The sequence below is a fragment of the Polyodon spathula genome, chromosome 2 (assembly GCF_017654505.1).
Source record: "Polyodon spathula isolate WHYD16114869_AA chromosome 2, ASM1765450v1, whole genome shotgun sequence".
Lineage (NCBI taxonomy): Eukaryota > Metazoa > Chordata > Actinopteri > Acipenseriformes > Polyodontidae > Polyodon > Polyodon spathula.
In genome coordinates, this window is record NC_054535.1 from 9,499,704 (window position 1) to 9,520,720 (window position 21,017).

General features: G+C 39.2%; 2 protein-coding genes across 2 annotated transcripts; one reads left to right on the forward strand and one right to left on the reverse strand.

The window, feature by feature from the left end:
• Nucleotides 1-288: 288 nt before the first annotated feature.
• Nucleotides 289-3,410, reverse strand: clrn2 (clarin 2). The gene is made up of 3 exons (XM_041271589.1): nt 3,042-3,410; nt 2,109-2,288; nt 289-689 (listed from the first exon to the last, which is right to left on the reverse strand). Exons 1-3 carry the CDS (start codon nt 3,292-3,294, stop codon nt 421-423), a joined length of 702 nt encoding a protein of 233 aa, XP_041127523.1. The 5' UTR covers nt 3,295-3,410; the 3' UTR covers nt 289-420.
• Nucleotides 3,411-6,910: 3,500 nt separating this feature from the next.
• LOC121329860 (dihydropteridine reductase-like) lies at nt 6,911-14,025 on the forward strand. The gene is made up of 7 exons (XM_041275816.1): nt 6,911-7,101; nt 7,687-7,779; nt 8,319-8,415; nt 8,583-8,723; nt 10,486-10,594; nt 10,843-10,926; nt 12,316-14,025. Exons 1-7 carry the CDS (start codon nt 7,009-7,011, stop codon nt 12,419-12,421), a joined length of 723 nt encoding a protein of 240 aa, XP_041131750.1. The 5' UTR covers nt 6,911-7,008; the 3' UTR covers nt 12,422-14,025.
• Nucleotides 14,026-21,017: the final 6,992 nt, after the last annotated feature.

Here is a 21,017-nt window from a genome sequence, read left to right on the forward strand (position 1 = left end):
TTTCCATCCATTTCTCCAGTGTTTGGCATTTATATTAAATATATCATGCATTTCTGGTTCTGGCAGTGATGTAAATTTAATATCAATTTCACTTCATTTTGCTGGCTCTAAAAAAAAATTAAAATAAATATGATTCCTTCCCTTATGGTTCTGGAATTACAGTCTTAGCAGTATGACTTATATATGTTCACACAAGAAATAAAACAAAGAAGAAACTCTATATGTAAATTATAATTTTACTTAAATTTATTTACATTCATTTTTTTCAGTTGCTTCTCATTTGGTGTCCTTTTCATTCCTTGATTAAACAGTCCTACTTCCTTCACAGTGCATAAAATAATCAAGTAAAAACATCAGCTGGGATTTCTGTTGAAATGCTCCGACTGCATTCATTATCTTTTGCATATTTCACAATGTTGCTCAGTACAGGAGGTCATCAGCTGTAACAGTTGGTTCTTCAGGTTTTTTAGTCTTTACTTTGGGGAAATGGATCCCAGTGATAGCCACGACTAAAAAGTTTGCCCCATGAGTTGCAGTGCTTGCCACGCACAGCCAGAAAGAGAAGCCATAATGTTCTTCCAAGGTAACAAACTGGAACACATTTTCAGGAAAATTGGCCACTCTTTCAGTCAGGCGGTGAAGCTTCAGAGCGGTGATAAAGCTGACGATTCCAAAGACTCCAAACAGACCTGCAGTTAGAGGAGAATAAGAAAGCATCCTCATTCTAGAATACGGGAGGCTTTATCATGTGACGCGCTCTAGCTAACACACCACTGCCACCTAGTTGGCACAAAACAACCCTTTTTAACACTTGCCGTAGAAATAGATTCAGCTTCAGGCACTCAACCTTCCTCCCTGCTTCTCACTCAGACTCAAGCAAGCACGCTCCTGCTACTACCACTCTTAACCATGTCTTAAAAGGACAGGTGTTGAGGGAGGGGCTATATAGATCAGCCACTGCTTGAATCATAAAAAAAAAACTTTATTATTTTGCCTGAACGTCTATTAGATACAAAAAAGAATCTAGTACCACCCACAAACATTACAACTTACTTTAGTCTCTGATATCGGGAAATATAAGAAAGTAATGTTTTGAACAGGTGTCCTTGATTCTATCACTCTTTCTTTATCTCCTTCTGCTAAAAACCTAGGTGTTAGTCTTGACCCCTCCCTCTCCTTCTCTCAACACATCTCTTCCCTGACACACACTTGCTGCTTCTTTTTAAGCACCATATACCAAATCTGTCCTTTTCCAATTACTTATTCCACTCAACTCTTGCTCTTAGCTCTTGAACTCTCCAGATTGGACTATTGCTGGTCTTCCTGCTTCGGCCATTGGCCCCCTTCAGCTCATTCAAAATTCTGCTGCTCGTCTTGTATTCTCCCAACCACGCTACTCTCATGCTACCCCTCTGCTTCACATCCTCCACTACCTATCTCTGCTCACATTCAATTCAAGACCCATGTTCTACCACTCTCTTCACCCCACTGCTCCCTCCTACCTCTAATCCCTTGTGTCTTCCTACACCCCCTCTCGCCCTCTCCGCTCCTCTTCTACGGGCTGACTGGTCATGCCTTCCCTCCACTCTCCATCCTGCTCTATGGTAGAACCAGCAACCGGAGAACTTCAGGACTGGCTTTTGCCACCTCCTCAATACCCACCTGTTTAGACTGCACTTTGATCTACCCCTCCTACTGTGCACTGGACTTGCCTGATCTACGCACCACGTTACTGGATCCTCAGCTGATGCACTATACTATCATTGCACTATTGCACAACGTAGATACAACTTGCTATAATCCTAACTTGTTTCATCCTATTTCATATTTTATTTTAGTAGTATTATTTGCACTTACTGTAAACTATACTGTATTTAAATATTAATCTTGCACTGTAACCCTGTACTGCCCTGTAACACCTGTAAGTCGCCTTGGATAAAGGCGTCTGCAAAATGAATACATTAAAAAAATAAAAAATAAAAGCAAGCAAGAAAATCGCATTACTGATTCTGTGAGCAGTCGGAAAGAAATGACACATTTTTCAGCTGAGTTTTTGGTGTGAGCCCAGTTTATTAATTACTATTGTAAACAAACAAAAGGGGGGTTACCTGCAATGAAGTTCCACAAGTATATTCCTGCTGGTCCCTTAATAGACTGGTATGGAATCTTCCTTGCATTGTATATACAGAATACGAGACTGACCAGGGCAAAAGCTATTGCGATGAAGAGGAAGAGGATGATTATCACGTGAAGGGCAGCATTCAGCTTTTTCACCAGATGAGGAAAAACTGGAGAAAAAAAGTGTTTTTAGCTTTAAAGGAATTTTGGTATTACAGACATTATCATTCGCTTGAGCATTCAAGCATTGTCAGTAGGCCTTGTTTGAATGCCAGAGATATACACATACATTTTATTTTAAATATTTTAATTGGTTCCCATGTGGAACCACACATGTTAAATGTTCTTAGTTCACTGTTATAAACATCTTTGTAAAATACTGAAGTGCAGGGTTTGCATGGACCACAGCTCTCACCAAATCTTTGTATCAACTGGATTGTACAACACGTACAGTCTCTGGTTACAACCAAAGGCAATACATTCTGTCCTGCGATTTCTATAAAATATATTTCAAAACTGGATTATGCATCCAAAGTTTCAGGTCAGATGCCAACTTGAAACAATTAAAGATCTAAATAAAAGGTCCCAAGGACCCCCCGCCCACAAATCTCTTCACCTTATAGTTTTCTTCTTTCTTTTTGCACTCAGTAATCAGTAGATGCCAGTATAAAAGTTATATTTCTGCAGGATTTCACCTTGTATATTCCTTTTAAAAATCTTTTTAAAAGCTTTTCTTCTATAAATTATAAAAAGTGGACCTAAGATAATATTGCTGCAGGCAGTTTGGCGGTAGTAGCAGACTGCCTTTGGAGACTATAAACATCAAAAATCGAGACTAGTGTGGAAGTGTGTAGTAAGTAGAATGTTTAACATAACAAGATAGCAATTAGAGAAAACACAAAGCAAAATGCAGCCTTACTTACTGTAGATTTGTGAGCGTCGATTACCTAGACCGCACTGCCGGTTTTTACCTCCCTGAAACATCCCATAGTAAATGTCTCCAATAAATTTGACCAGTTCTGGGTCTGATGCGTTGACAAGGTCAGCTCCAGTCTTACACAGGATCTTCCCAGTCACCCACTTCTGGGTGGCGAGAGCTACAACAAGAAGCACAACTGATGCTGTGTTCAATATGGAAGCCAAGGAGAACAAAGTCTTTTTCAAGAGTCCAGGCATCGTATTGCTTACAAAAGGCTGTCCCGATGTTTGTTTACTGTAACCAGATGCTCTCCTGAAATCTCCTCCCTGCCCTGGTTTGTACAGGCATTTTCTTTATTGCTGCCAAATCTTCCATTATTTCAATCTTGTGTAGAAGAAACAGCATCAAAGAGTAAAAAAACGAAATAATTCAGAAACTCAAAACAATAGGAAACACAACCTAATTAGTTATCCAGTGGTGCACTGACCTCTCTTACCACAAGCAAGTAATTCTATCTTTGGTGCTGTGCTAATGTTTCATTCATTGGTTTAATTGTTTCTCCTCCTCAAAGCTGTATGATGCTTATGAATTTCCCTCTCATCTGAATCAGCAGCCAGTTTGCAGTTGTACCCATGTTGCAATTAAGGGAAATACAGGGAATTTAATTTCTAGTGGTGTTTGATATGGGCCTTACTGTAATGAAGCTATCTGTCACTTCTAAGGTTGCTGCCCAGTATTAGATTTCATAGCAACTGCGCTTTCTAAATGTCAGCTCATTCACAACAGTAAGCAATTCTTCTAAACCACAAAGCGTAAGCCATGAAAGAACAAAATGGTAGGTCAAAGTGCCAAATACAATTTATGATCTTTAACATTAACTGGAACTGTAGCATTGCAAGACTGAAACAAAGGAAACACTGACGAGGGAAGTTTTTTTTTTCAAATGCCACCAAACATTGCATATTGTTAACATTAAGATTCTTTTGATTGCAGACCTTGTAAATGTTTCTGAACAGCAGGTGTTCAGGGATATCAGAAACGGGAGAATCGTCACCAATCGGAGGCTTGGCTTGCTGCGCGAGAGGGATCCGGTTGCAACATTGTTGTTACAAATCAGGGGACAAGATGTTGCAACAATCAAGGGATTGAGAGCAAGAACCCATGCATGCTTGGGATTGGTGGCTGGTGCACTGGGGGTGTGGCCTGGATGCAGAGATAAGCAGTGGTCTGCTGCTGATGTTGAGAGGAACAGGCTGCTGCTGAGAGGAACAGGCTGCTGAGAGGAACGGGCTGCTGCTGAGAGGAATGGGCTGCTGCTGAGAGGAACGGGCTGCTTAGAGGAAGGAGCTGCTGAGAGGAACAGGCTGCTGCTGAGAGGAAAGGACTGCTGCTGAGAGAAACAGGCTGCTGAGCCGAACAAGCTGCTCCTGAAAGGAATGGACGGCTGCTGAGAGGAATGGGCTGCTGCTGAGAGCAATAGGCTGCTGCTGTGAGGAACGGGCTGCTGAGAGGAATAGGCTGCTGCTGAGAGGAACAAGCTGCTGCTGAGAGGAATGGGCTGCACAGAGGGACAGGCTGCTGCTGGAGTAAGAAGAACAGAGAGAAAGATTGGAGAGAAACTGCCAAGGAAAGCCAGAGACTGCACTTAATTGCCTGTAGTACACGACCAAAACAGTGTGCTTTGGACTTTCTTTTCTTTTCTTGTATTATTTTTTTCACAGTCTGAGTAGCACTACGCTGCTCAGCTGTAGTTGTGCTACTGGCTGGTAAAGCATCACGCTATACCTGTCAAGTGTAGAGCCCTGGCTTAATAAACTGCTGAATTTTAGACCCTGCAAAACCTGTGTGAGTCTGCTTAATTTCCACTCAATGCTGCAGTATGTTTATAATTTGCACAGTGGTTCATAATATAAAGGAATAGTCACACAAGATAAACAGTTTGCAAAGAAAAACACTCAACTCAAGCCTTAATGACTTCTCTGTGGGTACTGAAACTCAAGAAATAACTTAAAAAAGTAGAAGGGAGCCAGCACTCTTTATAGAATAATTTTTTTAATTAAATAAAAATAATAATACTAATGGCAGAAACATAACAAACAAAAGCGTTGCGCCAATCAAGCCTTCAACAGTGCATGAGGTGCAAAATGTCCGATATATTCAACAATGTGCCTTTCTGATAGCTATGCTAAACATTAAAAACATACACTGAATGGATGTCAGTAATTATTATGTCTTTCATAAATGTTGTACAGTTAACTCTTATTTTGGACTAATGGTAAGAAAACATAGCTGTGGTCTTTGGAGATTATGTCATGAATGTTAATTAAGTCTTTAACTAGTGAAAAAGCATTTAGAATCATTGACTGAATATCTGAAGCCACAGGTCGTGAATAGGTATGAGCACTAACTTAAAACATGAAACCTGAAACCTGGCTGTAGATACACATTTTCGCCTGGCACACTCCACAGAAACTGCTTTTCTCTCCGTTACTCTCTACTCTCTGCCGGTGCCGCCTCCCTGTCCTCTGTCCTAATTCTCCTCAACCTCTCTGCTGCCTTTGATAGAGTCGACCACTCTATGCTCCTATTCTCCCTCGTTGACCTGGGACTCTCCGGCACTGCTCTTGTCTGGTTGTCCTCCTATCTCTCAGATCGCACGTACCGGGTGTCCTGGCATGGCTCACCCTCTGCCTCTTGCCCTCTTTCTACAGGTGTCCCCCAAGGCTCCGTCCTGGGACCCCTCCTGTATTCTCTCTACACCCGCTCCTGGGTCCCCTCATCTCCTCCCATGGCTTCTTGTATCATATCTGTGCTGATGATGCCCAGATCTTCCTCTCCTTTCCCCCTCTGACTCCCACACCTCCTCCCGTATCTACCTGTCTTTTGGCCATCTCCTCCTGTATGCACTTGCATTGTCTTAAACTCAATCTCTCCAATCAGACCTCCTTTTCTTCCCCCCTCGTCCTCCCCAATGCTGGTCTCTCTATCTCTATTCCACTTGAATCCACCACCCTCTCCCTCCTCATCCACCAAGAACCTTGGTGTCACCCTTGACCCCTCCCTCTCCTACTCTCAACACATCTCTACCCTGGCATGCTCCTGTCACTTCTTCCTCAGCAACATACGTAGAATTCTCCCATTCCCCATCGACTGCTCCACACAGCTTCTAGTTCAGGCCTTGGTACGTTCCTGTCTTGGCTACTGCAACTCCCTCCTGGCTGGCCTACCTGCTTCCACTATCCGCCCACTCCAGGTAATCGAAAACTCTGCTGCTCGCCTTGTTTTTTACCTTCTTCATTTCTCCCATGCTACTCTGCTGCTCCGCTCCCTCCACTGGCTCCCTATCACCGCTCGCATCCAATTCAAAACTCTTCTCCTTCCTATCTCCAGACTATTATTTCCTCCTATACCCCCTCTCACCCCCCCCTGCTCCTCCACCACTGGCAGATTAGCTTTACCCCGCTCCTTCTCCACCCCTGACCCTCAGTGTTGGAACGACCTACCCACGGATATCAGGACTGCTCAGTCCCTGACCACCTTCCTACGCCTCCTCAAGAAGAAATAAAATAATACTTGGTCATAGAGAAAAGTGGGATGAAGTAACAAAAAAATCAACCAAAAAAACCCAGACATGCCCAATTCTATCATGCATACGCATTTATTTGTTTTACCGTATCCTCACAACTACCTTCTTTCCCCAGTGCAATTCTTCATTGAGACCAAATACATACGTTTGCATTATTGTGTGTTCTGTAGGAAACAAAAAACGTAGCCACAGTCCTCCGTACTACTAGATGGTGCTGTGCTTACAGGCAAGTGATCTGTGCCCGAAGGTTTTTTTCATTCAGCATGTGGGAGGACCCTCAAATAAAGCATACTCTGACAGATACAGTGCTAGTGTTGTGGGACCTGCTCACATCTGTGGTTCACACAGAATAGAGTATAACAGCAAAGAAGATCGAAGTTTGAGAATGGCAGCTGCTGAAGCACACAGAATAATTATTTATGGAGGAAAAGGCGCTTTAGGGGCCAAATGTGTAGAGTACTTTAAGTCTAAAAGCTGGGTGAGTAAATTGCCAAAACACACATTTGGAAAGACAGTAAGAAGTTGTTGTTCAGTAGTTCACTGCCCCACTACATGTAGATGTTAGACATGACAGTACTGCGTAGCGTCTGTCTTTCTCGTTTTTTTTTTGTTAGTGTTCCAGTATAGTGTTACGTTTTTATGTTTTCATCAGGCGATTCCATATTAGACTAGCATAGACTTGTTACAGTGTCTCCTGAATATTACAGTTGTTGTTATTGTTAATTTAATTAATTAAAACGTACAGTATTAGTATATTCAGTTAACAAAGCAAAAAAATAAAAAAAGTATTCATGGTATACAAGCACCAATCGAATATTTTCGAGTACTTTTAGTGGGCCCTGGAGTTAAAAAAAAAAACAAAAAACAAAAAAAAACATAAATATATATATTGGCTTCATAAATAGCAAGTAAGTGGGAACAGAGAGATTGCCACATTACGATCAAAGTTCAAAGCGTTCCACAAGTTGATGAGATTTTGTTTTATGAGTTTGTTGTTCTCATAACTCCAGTGTTGGTGTTGTTTTATTCAGTGCCTCACTGACAAATAACACATCTTTTCCAGTGGGTGGCTTGCATTGACATGGTCGCCAATGAACAAGCAAATGTTAACGTGCTTGTTAAAATGTCGGAAGCATTCACCGAACAAGCGGATCAGGTAAGACAGCGACACCTGCTTGTATTTTGCTGATAGCGCTTCGGTGGTTAATTGTGCAGCTACCAACACTATTTTGTTGAAATATGTAATGTACCATCTGCTTGTTACATTTTTATTATTATGTTCTTGTTGGAGTTACATTGTAATTCATTGCCCAAATAGTGATGTTAGTGGTCGTCTATCAGTGGAGAAAAGCAACAAACGGCATATTATTATTATTATTATTCGTAGCTGTCACACACACAGCACATAGTGAGACACTCAACCCTGTTTACTCTGCCTACAGAAACAACTCAGATATCTATTTTATTATTATTAGACGTCTTTTGCACAATTGAATATTTCACAGCAGTGTTCAATAACTCAACATGCCTTATATGCAATTTTATATAGAAGATAGGCCCTTGTGCAGACAAAACACTGGCCTTTGTAAAGCCTATGCAAGCCTATTTTATTCCAACGCTATACACATGCTGAGCAGAACTGATTGTGAGTGAATAGAGGTCAGTTTAAGATATCCTGGGTTTCTCTTGTTACAGGTAACCGCTGATGTGTCCCAGCTACTTGGGGAGAATAAAGTGGATGCGATCCTGTGCGTGGCAGGTGGATGGGCAGGTGGCAGTGCAAAAGCTAAATGTAGGTGTTCTTGGATTATGCATACACAAATGGGAAATATACTGTACATGGTGTGGACATCAGAGTAGAAACATCTCAGTTGTTTTGTATTGCAACCCACCAATGTGTTTCAGCATTGTTAAAGGAGTAACAGGTTTGTTCTTTCTTTCTTTCTTTCTTTCTTCAAGCCCTGTACAAAAACAGTGACCTTATGTGGAAGCAGAGTGTTTGGACTTCAATGATTTCCAGTCACTTAGCCACTAAACATCTGAAGGATGGAGGCTTACTGACGCTAGCTGGTGCAAAGGCTTCCTTAGCTGGAACACCAGGTAGGATGTTTAAATGTTTAGTTTCTCTTCGCTGATGTTGGTAATATCCAGTTTAATTACTTTATGACAGATTTAATCTAGATACAGCTAAAGAGTAGGTATCAAAATCTACCATCTTCGCATGGTCCACTAGGTGACATTCTTTCCAGTTATGTTGAAAAAAACAAGTTGAACCACCTCTGGGTTATAGCTCTACATGGTGTAAAAGCCAAAGCAAACAGTGATTTGTTTGTGTCCTTTTGCAGAACTCCAGCAAAATCAAATAGTGCATCTAGAATAATGGGCTTCAGATTTTTAACAGGTCAAGAGATTACCATTTAAATTAATAGGCTACTTTGGAAAGCCAGGTATATAAGAAGAATCTGTAAAGTCTCTTGGTTGCCTTGGATAAACGCGTCTGCTAAATAAACAAGTAATAATAATAGTGAGATGGCCAGTGCTGAGGGGATTGCGTATGCAGAGATATATACTGGAACTCCTTTTCAAATTTTTCAACCCTATTGCAGAAACTCTGATCAGGGTTAAGGTGTGGGTTGCTGGTTTTATTAAACATGCAAGGATAAATAAGCCTGTTGCTTTTTTTTCTTCACAGAAACAGATTTTTGTTTAACAATTACATTCATTTTTTTTACCTGAACAAGACTAAAGCATAGTATCGTACCTGAAAAAACTCCAAATTCTCCTCTCCGCAGGAGGATTGTTTTTTACTGTCTGAGGCATAAACAGCATAAGGGATGACTCTGCACATTTCACCTCCCACATGTGCACAGTTAGGGCCTTTCAGAAGACCGGTTCACCCGTTTGGGATGTGTTTTGGATTAATTCTGCCTAGCTTTGATCTGAGACTCCTAGCGGGGATATTTCTCACGTGCATACAGTAGAAAAGGCATATGGAAACAGTTTGCATTAGAATGTTATTATTTTTTTCATAATTTGTAAGCAATTGCTTTTAAAATTGCCTTCTGCTCAGTTATTCATTTAAATGTTGGTGTTTCTTGTAAACTTTGGAGGGTGTTCTGTAACACTTTAATAATGAGGATTCTGATATGACTGAGAACAGGACTATTTGTTGTAATATCCTATCAGAGTTTAATATATTTTTGTTTACCAGCTAATACCTTATGAACCATTTCAATGTGATCCAAATATATATAAATAGTTTTGTGTGTGTGGTGCAATATGTTGATTTAAGGTACTAACATATTGCATCGTATCTGTTCACGACATGTCTGTATCTGTCACATTGTTTGGAGTACTAATATACCAGTGAGTAATTGCATCAGAAAATTTGATCAACTGATTCAATAACATGACCCTTTGTAGAAACCGTCTGTGCTACCTAGGCAAACAGTGCATTAAAGTGGCACCTCGAATGAATGCTGAAAGGATTTTTTTTTTTTTCTTTTACTCGCTTATTGATTGCACTGTGTTACACACTGACTTCAGAACAGTTCCGGGACCTTCAACACGTTAAAGGCAATCTCATTGGAAATGTACCTGCGTGTGAGTGTCGTCTCAGAGTCTGAAGTGTAACTAGATCAACGTATGCCTGAATTAAGCATCAATGTGAATTCAACATTTTATTTTTTCTGCTGCCTGAATTTGGCATTATACAATCTTTTTTAGGAAACCCTAAAACAACAAAGCTCAATCCTCAGTTGTCCATTTTGAGGTTGACCGCCATGCACTTTTAAGATAAATCCTGATGTAAAACCACCAGGCTTGGTAATATCAGTTCTGTGTTTTTTGTTTTGCTTTCTAGGGATGATTGGCTATGGCATGGCCAAGGCAGCAGTTCATCAGCTCTGTCAGAGTCTTGCTGGAGAGAACAGTGGATTGCCTCCCGGCTCAGCTGCCGTTGCTATTCTTCCGTAAGTTGACAAAGTAGTAGTAAATGAAAGCTTTGAAAACTGCAAGAAATGTTAATAGGAATGAAAAGAGTAATATATATTTTCATAAGATCAGGTCATCACTAAGGGAGTTAAACTTGAAATTGTAGTTTACTCTTTAAATTGAGACAGACCTCTTTTCAAAATGTCGTCATAACTCAGCCTCTCAATATACCTAGTAAAGCTGTGCAAACAATTTGTATAGAAATATCTCTGCCTGTCTTTCTCAGCGTTACCTTGGATACGCCAATGAACAGGAAATCAATGCCTGACGCAGACTTTGGTTCCTGGACCCCGCTGGACTTTGTTGCTGAGTAAGTGCACAGCAGATTAATCGATCTGATAACACCTGCAGGTTTTGCGTCTGCCTTTCATCTACCTCAGAAAAGGCCACCTTCTAATAAAAAAAGCTTAATCTCATCAACAGATTAAGAATATTGATTCATCACAGGGTTTAATACTTTGTGTTTTATTATGAAGAGCGTACAGCAAAATAAACAGTATATGCAATTTAGTGAACAGTGTTACGTGCATATATAAAAAAAAAATATATATAAAATCAGCTCCTCACTTTTGTGCAATTGCTTAAAAGACTAATGGATTTTGTTATTTGCTCTATAAGGTTCATTTTACTTCTTAAAGTCTTTTTCACGTAATCTTCAATCAAAACATTTTAATTCAGGAACAAAGCAAATCCAAAGGACAGTGCAGAATGCAATTGCATGCAGAATCTTGAACAAAGAAATACTGCAGGTCAAATCCTACAGGACTCGGAAAGGTAACAGGATTCCAAAAACAACTCGGAGCAGCGAAACACAGTTTACAAACATTAATGTACAGGGCAGGCCACATCCCACAGGTATCTCCCACCTTCACCGTTGAACATTGATTTTATTGGAGGGCGCCTGTTGGTGTCCTGTGACGACACCTGCTGTTTAAAGAGTTTGCAAAATGATTACAATTCATATAAAACCCACAGTCCACTTACAGTCCACTGTAACAGCACAGATCCTGGAGTCCCTTTTATCAAAGAGTAATACTGTATTTCAGAGTTAACTGTCTAAAAACTATCTGATTTAAAATCAACAGTAAATAGATTTAAAGAGTACTATAAGGAGATTCAATTTTATTTGTATTTTAATTTTTTTTACCTTGCCTATGTGATGTTTTCAATCATTCAGTTCAGGTGTTTTGACTATAAGATCAGGGGGTGCCCTAGACTTGTACTATGTAATGCAGGCTGGATCAGCCAAAGTGTGCACAGCACATCTAGAGCACAGCAGCGTAATGTCAGCAAAACAACCTGATACGGACTGGCAGAGCACTAGATGGGGCTCCCATTACACACCGTAGAACCACTTAGAAATATTACAAATATGATAAAGGTAAAAGGACAGAAAAAACATGAAGTAAGAAAATGAGTTATCCCATCGAAGGCTGAGACTTGAACATGCTGTTTGAACCTGAGAGGTGGCACCACCAAAGGTGTCAAGGGTGTGAAGATCCACTCCAGCCTTCAGGTCCTCCTGAGGGTTCACTGCCCCAAGTAAAAATAAGAGGCCACAAATCAGGCAATCTTAAAGGTTTTTATTGGCTGAACTGGTAGTGAGGTAATGTTCAGTAAACGTATGTTAATGAAGATAGGATTATTAACACTGTTAAGTAATTATTGAACTACAATGAAGCATATATTTGTGTTCCAGAACCTTTTACAACTGGACCATTGGAGTAAACAGACCAGCTTCGGGAAGCCTAATGGAGATGGTTACCACAGGAGGAAACACTGAGACCTTTCCAGTTAAATTATAAAACCACTGCGGTTTAGCATACATGGCCCTATCTAGACACTGACACTGTTCAGGTCAAGTCAAGGCCCCTCGTATGACAAGGTTGTGGAAAGCAACATCTCTTACAGTTCATGTGACTCTCGGGTCGGTGTATTTTTTGGCTAAACATAATGGATAGATTGTAATGTTCTACAGTGGCAGTATTTAGATATGCTGTTATTTATCTCATTACAATGAGATGTAGTTGATTTGTGTAGGTGTTACACATAGGGAACCAGAAAGTCTCATATGTCTTGAATGTGCACTGTAGCATACAGTGGATGGGCCTTATTCTGTCTTTACAGTGATGCATGGAGTGTGCGTACTGTATGTCTAATACACTTGACTAGGGTACATTCCTACTTTATTACAAATGTATTTTTGTAACTTGGTTCGTGCCATCAGTTTTTCATTTGGCAGTGTCGAAGCATAATAGTATAAAACTATTGTATGGATATTAATAAAACAGAATTTGTGTGCAATAAAAATACAAATACAAAGTTATCAGATTCTTTTTTGTATAATTAGGACTTGCATCCACCTAAACGTGTGCACAATGTATACAAACAGCACCTTCCAGTATAGTAAAAAGAAAGCTACAGTAAGCATTGTTGGGTTTATTTTAAAATAATTGTAGCAAATAATTTCAGTTAACAGAGGTCCTGCAATGTTCTTAAGCTGGAAAAATAAGTCTGAGATGTGACAGAAAAGATGACCCCTGTATGATAAATCAAATAAACCACGTGCTGATTGCAATGCCAGTAAAATGAAGAGTAATTCGTTAAAACAGGTTGACTTTTTCTTTAGTGATTGGTGTCGACAGAGAAGGTTGATCAAGAACTACCTAATATTAGTTGATTACTCTCAAAGGACAATCTACTGAATGTTGAGCATATTTCATTTACTTACACTGTATATCTTTGAATTTATTCCACTGCAGTTTTCCAAAATCACACAAGGGGGCCTGGTTTATCCAATTTGCAGCAGTCAAATGCACTCTCCTGAATTCGATTGCTGGTATTGGCTCTTTCTGCTTCCTTTTAAAGTTAAACTTTCGACGACTACTGGGAATTTTTGAAAGGATGACATAATTACATTGGAGAGCCCTTGAAGATGAAGTGGCCACTCATGCAAAAGTTCAACATAATGCAGACGATGTGAGTTTTCAGAAAAGAGAATGTTCCACTGTGGTTTTGTGGAGGAAGGAAAATAAATAAAATAAAAGCGAATGTTAAACTTCTGACTGGGGTTACTTGAGGTTTGATTTGTCAGTACAGGCTTGTTAAAGCATTAAAGCACAGGGGTGGTGTGTTTACATGTGTTAATAACACCTATGGTTACTATTGTACACCAGACCCTTATTGTTTTGATACTATAACACAATGGTTCTCACTTGGTACCGTAGTGCTTAAAGGGATTACCAGTTTAATCCAAAATCTGAACATTTTACCAATGCATTTCCAGTCAATAGTTCATTGTTGTGCCTACTGTTTAGTATGGTACTCTCAAAGCATTGTAACTATTTGGCCATTTGGTAAGGCTTGTTCCTTCCTATTACTGAACTATCAAATAAAGTATACATTGCAATATGTTTCAGTGTTTTTGATGCTAGTATCCAGATTTAATTGTTTATGGTTCTGTGATTGTTTATGTTTTGGGGGAAAATGTATTTATGAAAAGCATGGAATAAAAACACAACATAAGCTGCATGAAACTAGAAATGACAGCTTCTACTGCCCTCGCGGTTATGCTTAAAGCATTGGGCTGTCTGTATAAATCACACAAAACAACATTTGCTTAGTGTGATTTATGAAATTATGTCCCTCAAGTAAGAACATTCAAATCACAGTTAACAGCCAAGGCAGAAGCGCTGCCTACTAGAGCCAATGAACAAGGTTATGGTCAGGAGTCACTGAAACGCTGTTGACTGTCAGCACAGGTTAAACAAAGCTTCAATGCCCCAGAAATGTACAAAAATATTTTACTCTCCAGGGAGCAGTTTCACAAAACACTAGCAATTAACAGGCTCCTGCCATTAAGCATGACAGTGAGAAATATAATGATACAAACTGAATCTTTAATATAGGAATTGGCTAATATGTGCCAGAACCACACTGACTTCAACTGGTAAAAGGTAGAAATGAGCTAAAATGCTATTGTCTGATCAAAGGCAATTTGGTGAATCGGGATAATTCTCCTGCTTGTCTTAAACTGTCACGCTTTCCCAGGATGACCCCGTGTGCCCTACAACTCATTCAGCAATCCCCATGAGCCAGAGTCAAACCTCAGAATCTTCTCAGTACAGTGGATTGCATGTCTCCACATGACTGTGCTTGGGTCTGAGTTGTTGCACTGGCTGGGCTCTGTTTGTTTTCCTGCTGCAATGCTACAAGTTCACTTACAGGTGATAAGAGCCCACTTTAGCATTACACATTTGCTGTAAATGCAGTACAGAGGACATGTGGCATCATGCATGACCCTATTACCTTTAAACAGGGAGAGGAGTTCCCAAGAGTACATTTGCACCGTGCAAATGTATGAGAAAAGCCTTAGCTATTCATTTTCTTAGAACCATTTGTAATAAACTTCCAACAGTGTGTTATTTAATTTTACATCCTCAAAACAAGAAGACTGAAATATCTTAATTAATTTAACAATAAGACTGTGATCATCATCTGTGGAGACAGCAACCTTTTCAAAGCCATACAGGAGATTGTGTGGTCCAGTGGTTAAAGAAACAGTCTTGTAACCAAGAGGTCCCCCATTCAAATCCCAGCTCACTCGCTGACTCACGGTGCGACCCTGAGCAAGTCACGTAACCTCCTTGTGCTCCGTCTTTCACGTGAGACGTAAGTGACCCTGCAGCTGATGCATAGTTCACACGCCCTAGCCTCTGTAACTTGCCTTGGATAAAGGTGTCTGATAAATAAACTAATAATAATAATAATTTGCTTCAGGAGCATGGTCCTGTGCAGAAGAGACTTCTGACTTCATTAGGGTTGCAATATGTTTAATGTCTTTGAACCTAGACTCTTGCTTTTGTTCACAAAAGTAGGGGGCTGGGGTGCTTAGTAAACGTGACGCATTTACTGAAAGCCACTTCAGAATAGGCAGACAGAGACCTTGATTTACTACCAGTTGGTAATTGCGATAAAGCTCCCCCCCCAACCCCATTACAAGACTCTGTATTTAAGCATTATTTCCCTTCCCTGTGTAATTCCATTTTGGACCAAGACTCAGAGTAAATACTAGATGACTATCAAATAAAAGTGCTACAAGTTTTTATGGCCTAATGTGCTTGCTTTTTAATTTCCATTTCCTTTCCTAGATAGCAGGCCAATTGAACTGTTGTTTTTTTTTTTTTTTTAAATGTAGTCAAATGTTTATCCTTATAATGTATTACTTGTTAGTTTATTTGAGTATTTCTAAATTGAAGGTTTAAAGATGTTTTGTGACAACTGTTTCTGTGATTTAGTTTGTGATTTTGGTATATTTTCAGCATTTAGAATGCTGTTCAAATAAAAAAAAATGCCTATAGCAGAGAAGAAACACAAGTGTAAGCTTAAGCAGTAACTGCTGGGCGCATTGCATATATGAGGAGATAACAGTCTTGTGATTGGATAGAAGTAGGTTCAAAATGTTCTATGATTGTAATGCTTGATAGTTTTGATAATTATTATGTGACAAATATGATTTTAATAGAAGTTAAGTGCTGCTTCCACTCTAAGACTGAATATAAGTATTTTGCCCGTGAGAGAGATTTTTTTTTTTACTGTACTTTGGTACCAATTATTTTGAAATATTGAAAGAATATTATAACATGAAAATCCCATTTTCATACTTGCTGCCACCTATAGTGACAACCCAGGTAGAATGGACTAGCATTTCATTGCTGAAGGAAGACAGAAGAATTTTATATCTATCTGTTAGCTATTTACAAAGTAATGTGTGCGACATGCATCTTGTAATCTGTCTGTTCGATCTCTACTAATTATGTGTTGTTAGAAGAGGAACCTACTGTTCGAATGACAGCTCTGTTTTCTGGGGTTATTGCTGGACCCCACAGACTCATAGGCAGCTGTATTAGTGAAAGTAGCAGTCAGCTGAAACTAGCATTGTAACTTTCACAATAATTAAACAGTTTCCTATGTTTAGTTATGTTGTTTTTTTATGTTTTACTATACTTTTCTTTTGCCTCATATACCATGCCTTGGGTTTGTGGCGAAGCCAATAATGTACGTTCAACACTCCTGATAACCACAAATAACCACGCTGACTGTACTTATAACATGGCTATGAGATGGAATTGGAAATGAGATTTAACTTGTGCTTGTTTTTTTTACAGTACTCTTGAACAAGCTTGTATTTCTTTCTTTACACATTGATTTATTTCTTGTAATTTTTTAAGTAAGACAGAAAGCTCACTGCAAAATAATCTGTTCATTGTCACCTAGTAAAATGCACTGACTAAATGAGGTCATTAACGTCACTGCAGTACGTGGCTGTGTCTCACACAAGATTTCAATTAGTGTTTACAGCTTCTCTGAGATGACACAAAGGCGAGTGTGTGTTGTAGCACCAAAAATTTGGCACTAGGGGGTGCCTTTGCCTCAAAAGGAGGTAATAGACACACACTACAGTACTTTTTCATTAGAATTATTTTTTCATAGCCTTTGAGACCTAAAATGAATCAATATTACACGTTTGACATTTATTTGATTTATTTGTTTCAATCAAATTGTTCAAATATAAGTTTTGTTTATTGACCCAAGATCAATAGGTCAGGATGAACAGGTGCTCATCTGTGTCTTTCTCATGTCTGTCTTTTTTAAATCTAGAACCCTAAAGCATCTCCTGATTACAGTATATTCAGCTTTGATGATGTTTGTTAGCAATGATATGCAGGCTTCAGTTTTTCAAACCCTTTCTTGACATGCTTCTTTAATGTTGCTCGCTGATTTCAGAGCGGTTGAAATTGCAACCTTATACAATAAGCTCCCAAGCAGCCTTCCTCAAAATTGCTCAGCAAAGCCTAGCTTTCGGCAGGGGTTTTTGGTTTTGCCTTTTATTACTTTGGGGGTTCAACACGTCTAATTTTGTGTTCTATTTTCTGATGGCCTAGACGCTGTTTTCTACGGTTGTTCAATCTTACAGTCAATCTTTATTTTATATAGCGCCTTTCATAGTGGACCACCATCACAAAGCGCTTTACAAGATGCAGTAACAACTAGAAAATCCATAATACTTTAAATTCAGAGAAATGCATAATACATGATACAGAAAAAAAGCACAATACATTAAATACAAAAGGAAAGAGCATAATACATGAAATAGTACATTAAATACAGTGGATAGTAGCATAATACATGAAATAGTACATTTAATACAGTGCAAAGTGCATAATACATGATAGTAACATAATACATGAAATAGTAGCAGCAACACAGCAGCTAATAGCAGATTTCAGGCTTAAAGAGCATGGAAAGCAAGAGAGAACAGATGGGTCTTGAGAGTTGATTTAAAGCAAGTGACGGTGGGAGCATCATGCACTAAAGCTGGGAGAGAGTTCCAAAGAGTCGGAGCCATGAAGCTAAACGAGCGTTCTCCAAGTGTGGTGCACTTTTGCTTGGGGATAACAAGCAGGCCAGAGTCGGAGGACCTCAGCTTGCAGGCAGGGACATAGCGGGTCAGCAGGTTGAAGAGGTACTCTGGACCTGTGTGATGAAGGGCATTGCAGGTGAGCAGGAGAGTTTTGAAAATAATCCTGAACTTTACAGGTAGCCAGTGCGGCTAGGCAAGAAGGAGGGTGATGTGATCAGGTTTTTTACATCTAATTTTTACATCTTTTACATCTGTTGTCAGAACCACTATCATATTTTGAAATTGTTCAGGATTTTTGGCAACTCTTTTATAATTTAAACAACTCAAAAATGTTATTAGATTGGACTTAATTAATTATCAAGTTTCGATTTATTTGATTTTGTATTGAAGTCTTTCAAAATTGAAACTGCCTTATCAGCTTCTGTTTAGATTAACTGTGTTGCTGTGAACTGTTATTATGCAGTTCCTGGTTAAGGATGCTGGTCTGTGTTATCAGGGAGTTGTTAATGCAAGGGCCCTGGGATGTCAGATTTGATTGCAGGACCTTTGTGATAAAACATCAGAGATTAACTGCTTTAGTCCCCAGCCATTATAAATCTGGCGTTAATTTCAGTGAGCTGAACCATACAGCAAAGCCAGAACTGAGATGGTTTCTTAGCCAGACAATTACGGCCTTAAACCATGAAAAATGACGCTAATCCTGTTTGTAATCCTCCCTGTAATGTTTACCTCATGTTACTAGCTGCAGTTGGTTTACGGTGACTGTATTGAAGCTGTAGCCCAAGACTTCTCAGTGCACCTTGGACTGCATACCACACTGTAATCAGTCCATCATCACTGGAAATATGTAATTACATTTCAAACTAATTAAAGCACACCACAGAGATTGAGGTGGCTTTGAGCTGCAGCATTTCTGCATCAACATGTGCCCATGTGTGCATTCTTAATGACAAAATTAGAAAGCGGTTGAATATGATTGTAGAAACAAGATGGAAACCTGTAATAGACTTTTTCGCATTGTGGTTGGCTTTTGGAATGTCAATGGCTGAGGTATCTGACTCATAATGCAACACGGAGTGTGTGTGTGGGGGGGGGGTTGGTATCTGGTTGGATAGGAATCTAGACTATTTTAAGGCTCATATTGAACATCTTGCAAAAAAACTGAAATTTATGTTGGTTTTTTTGTACAGACTGAAATCTTGTTTTTCCTTGGAAACAAAAAAGAGGCTTATTGCTTGTATGTTTTTTGCTGCAAATTGATTATGGTGATGCAGTCTATAGGTTTGCATCACCATCAGCTTTAGGTTGGACTCGCTACATCATGCAGTATTGAGGTACATTTCAAATACAAGATTTAATACTCATCATTGTATATTATACGATTTGCTTTGGCTTTACTCAGGTATATTCTGGTATATAAGGCTCCTCAATGTAAATTACCCTCTTATTTTAATGAATACATTATAGCTTCCCATAATAACCATAACATCAGATCTCATTCTTTTTTTTTTTGCATTTTAAAATCCCAAATGTGTGTTCTGAGGCTGGTAAAGGATCCTTTGCTTATTATGCCCCATGGTCCTGGAATGAGTTCCAGTCCAAACTAAAGCTGCAGACCCTGATATCTTTATTGCAATTTAAGAGTAAACTGGATGATTTTTTTACTGAGAGTTGTAATTGTTTTAGATAGTTGACTACTTTTGTATATTTTGATTATTGTTTTAAATGTGATTCGCCTATGTCTTAATTGTATTTTATTGTGTATTTGTTCTTGTTGTACGATTGACTTGCTGCTACCTTCTTAGATAGTCTCACTCGTAAAAGAGGTTTTAATCTCAATGTGACCACCTAGTTAAATAAAGTGGAAAAAGCACGCATGTTTCATTGTTTTCTATCTAATGAAAAACAAAAATAAGGATTTATTAGCCTGACATAACAATAAGGAAAAACCAAACCGCATTCTGCAGTGAAGGAGGGAGCTGTTAAGCAACTGCTCCTGCTCAGCTGGTAAATACTCCGCTATAGTGGGTGCAAATGTATTCATTCTTACAGGTAAGGGAGTAAAAACACTGGCTTCAACCAGGTTAGGTGCCGGCAGCTTTTCCATGTGTTTCCCCACAGAGTTCAATCAATCCATCTCAATCCTGACCTGAAGGACCACACCTAGTTATAAGAGCCTTTCCCAAGCAAAGGCTTCTGATTTTAGAAAATAACATCTCAAACACCCAACTGCATAAAATCAAAAACAAATAAATGTGGATGTTGTTTTGTGCACGCAGTATAGGAAAACTATTCTCCGCTGATAAATATAACTTGTTGGCTGAGGCTTGCTGTGTCATAAAAAGGAGACCTGGTATTGCCTGGTACTGTTTAATGATGGAGCAATATGTGTTTTGCCCTATCAAATGCCTATGAAATGCAGTTTATCTGCATAGTAGTACTTCTAATGAAAATTAAATGATAGCGTCTATAAAACAGTGACTACAACTGAGCACTTTAACACATTTATCAACAGTTATTTGGTGCTGGAAAGTGTATTTCAGTAGATGTAATGGCACTCTGGCATATATTACATTATAGGAAGCCACCCTCACAACCCTCCATGCAATGCTGGCTCTTTATTTATTAGTCATTCCATCTCACCAGTGTCACAGATCACAAATCTTTTTGAAGTCTCCACATGCATCTGTTGGCTCCATATCTACCTGTAAACCGCAGTTATTTTCATTTTCAGATCCTAATGTACTCCTAACCCTTAATTACCATGTTCAAATAATCTCCCTCATTTGCATACTGATCTTGCATCTAACAGCCAGGGAATCCCTGAATCCCGCAGACAAGAGTAGGATGAACTGCAACGTATGCCAAAAGATGGTGATGAAAGCTCCCAGTAAATGTAAATTACCTAATACATTTCTGAACATTTTCCAATATAAATCACTCGTTCATGGCTATGAAAATCTTAAATTCATTAAAGG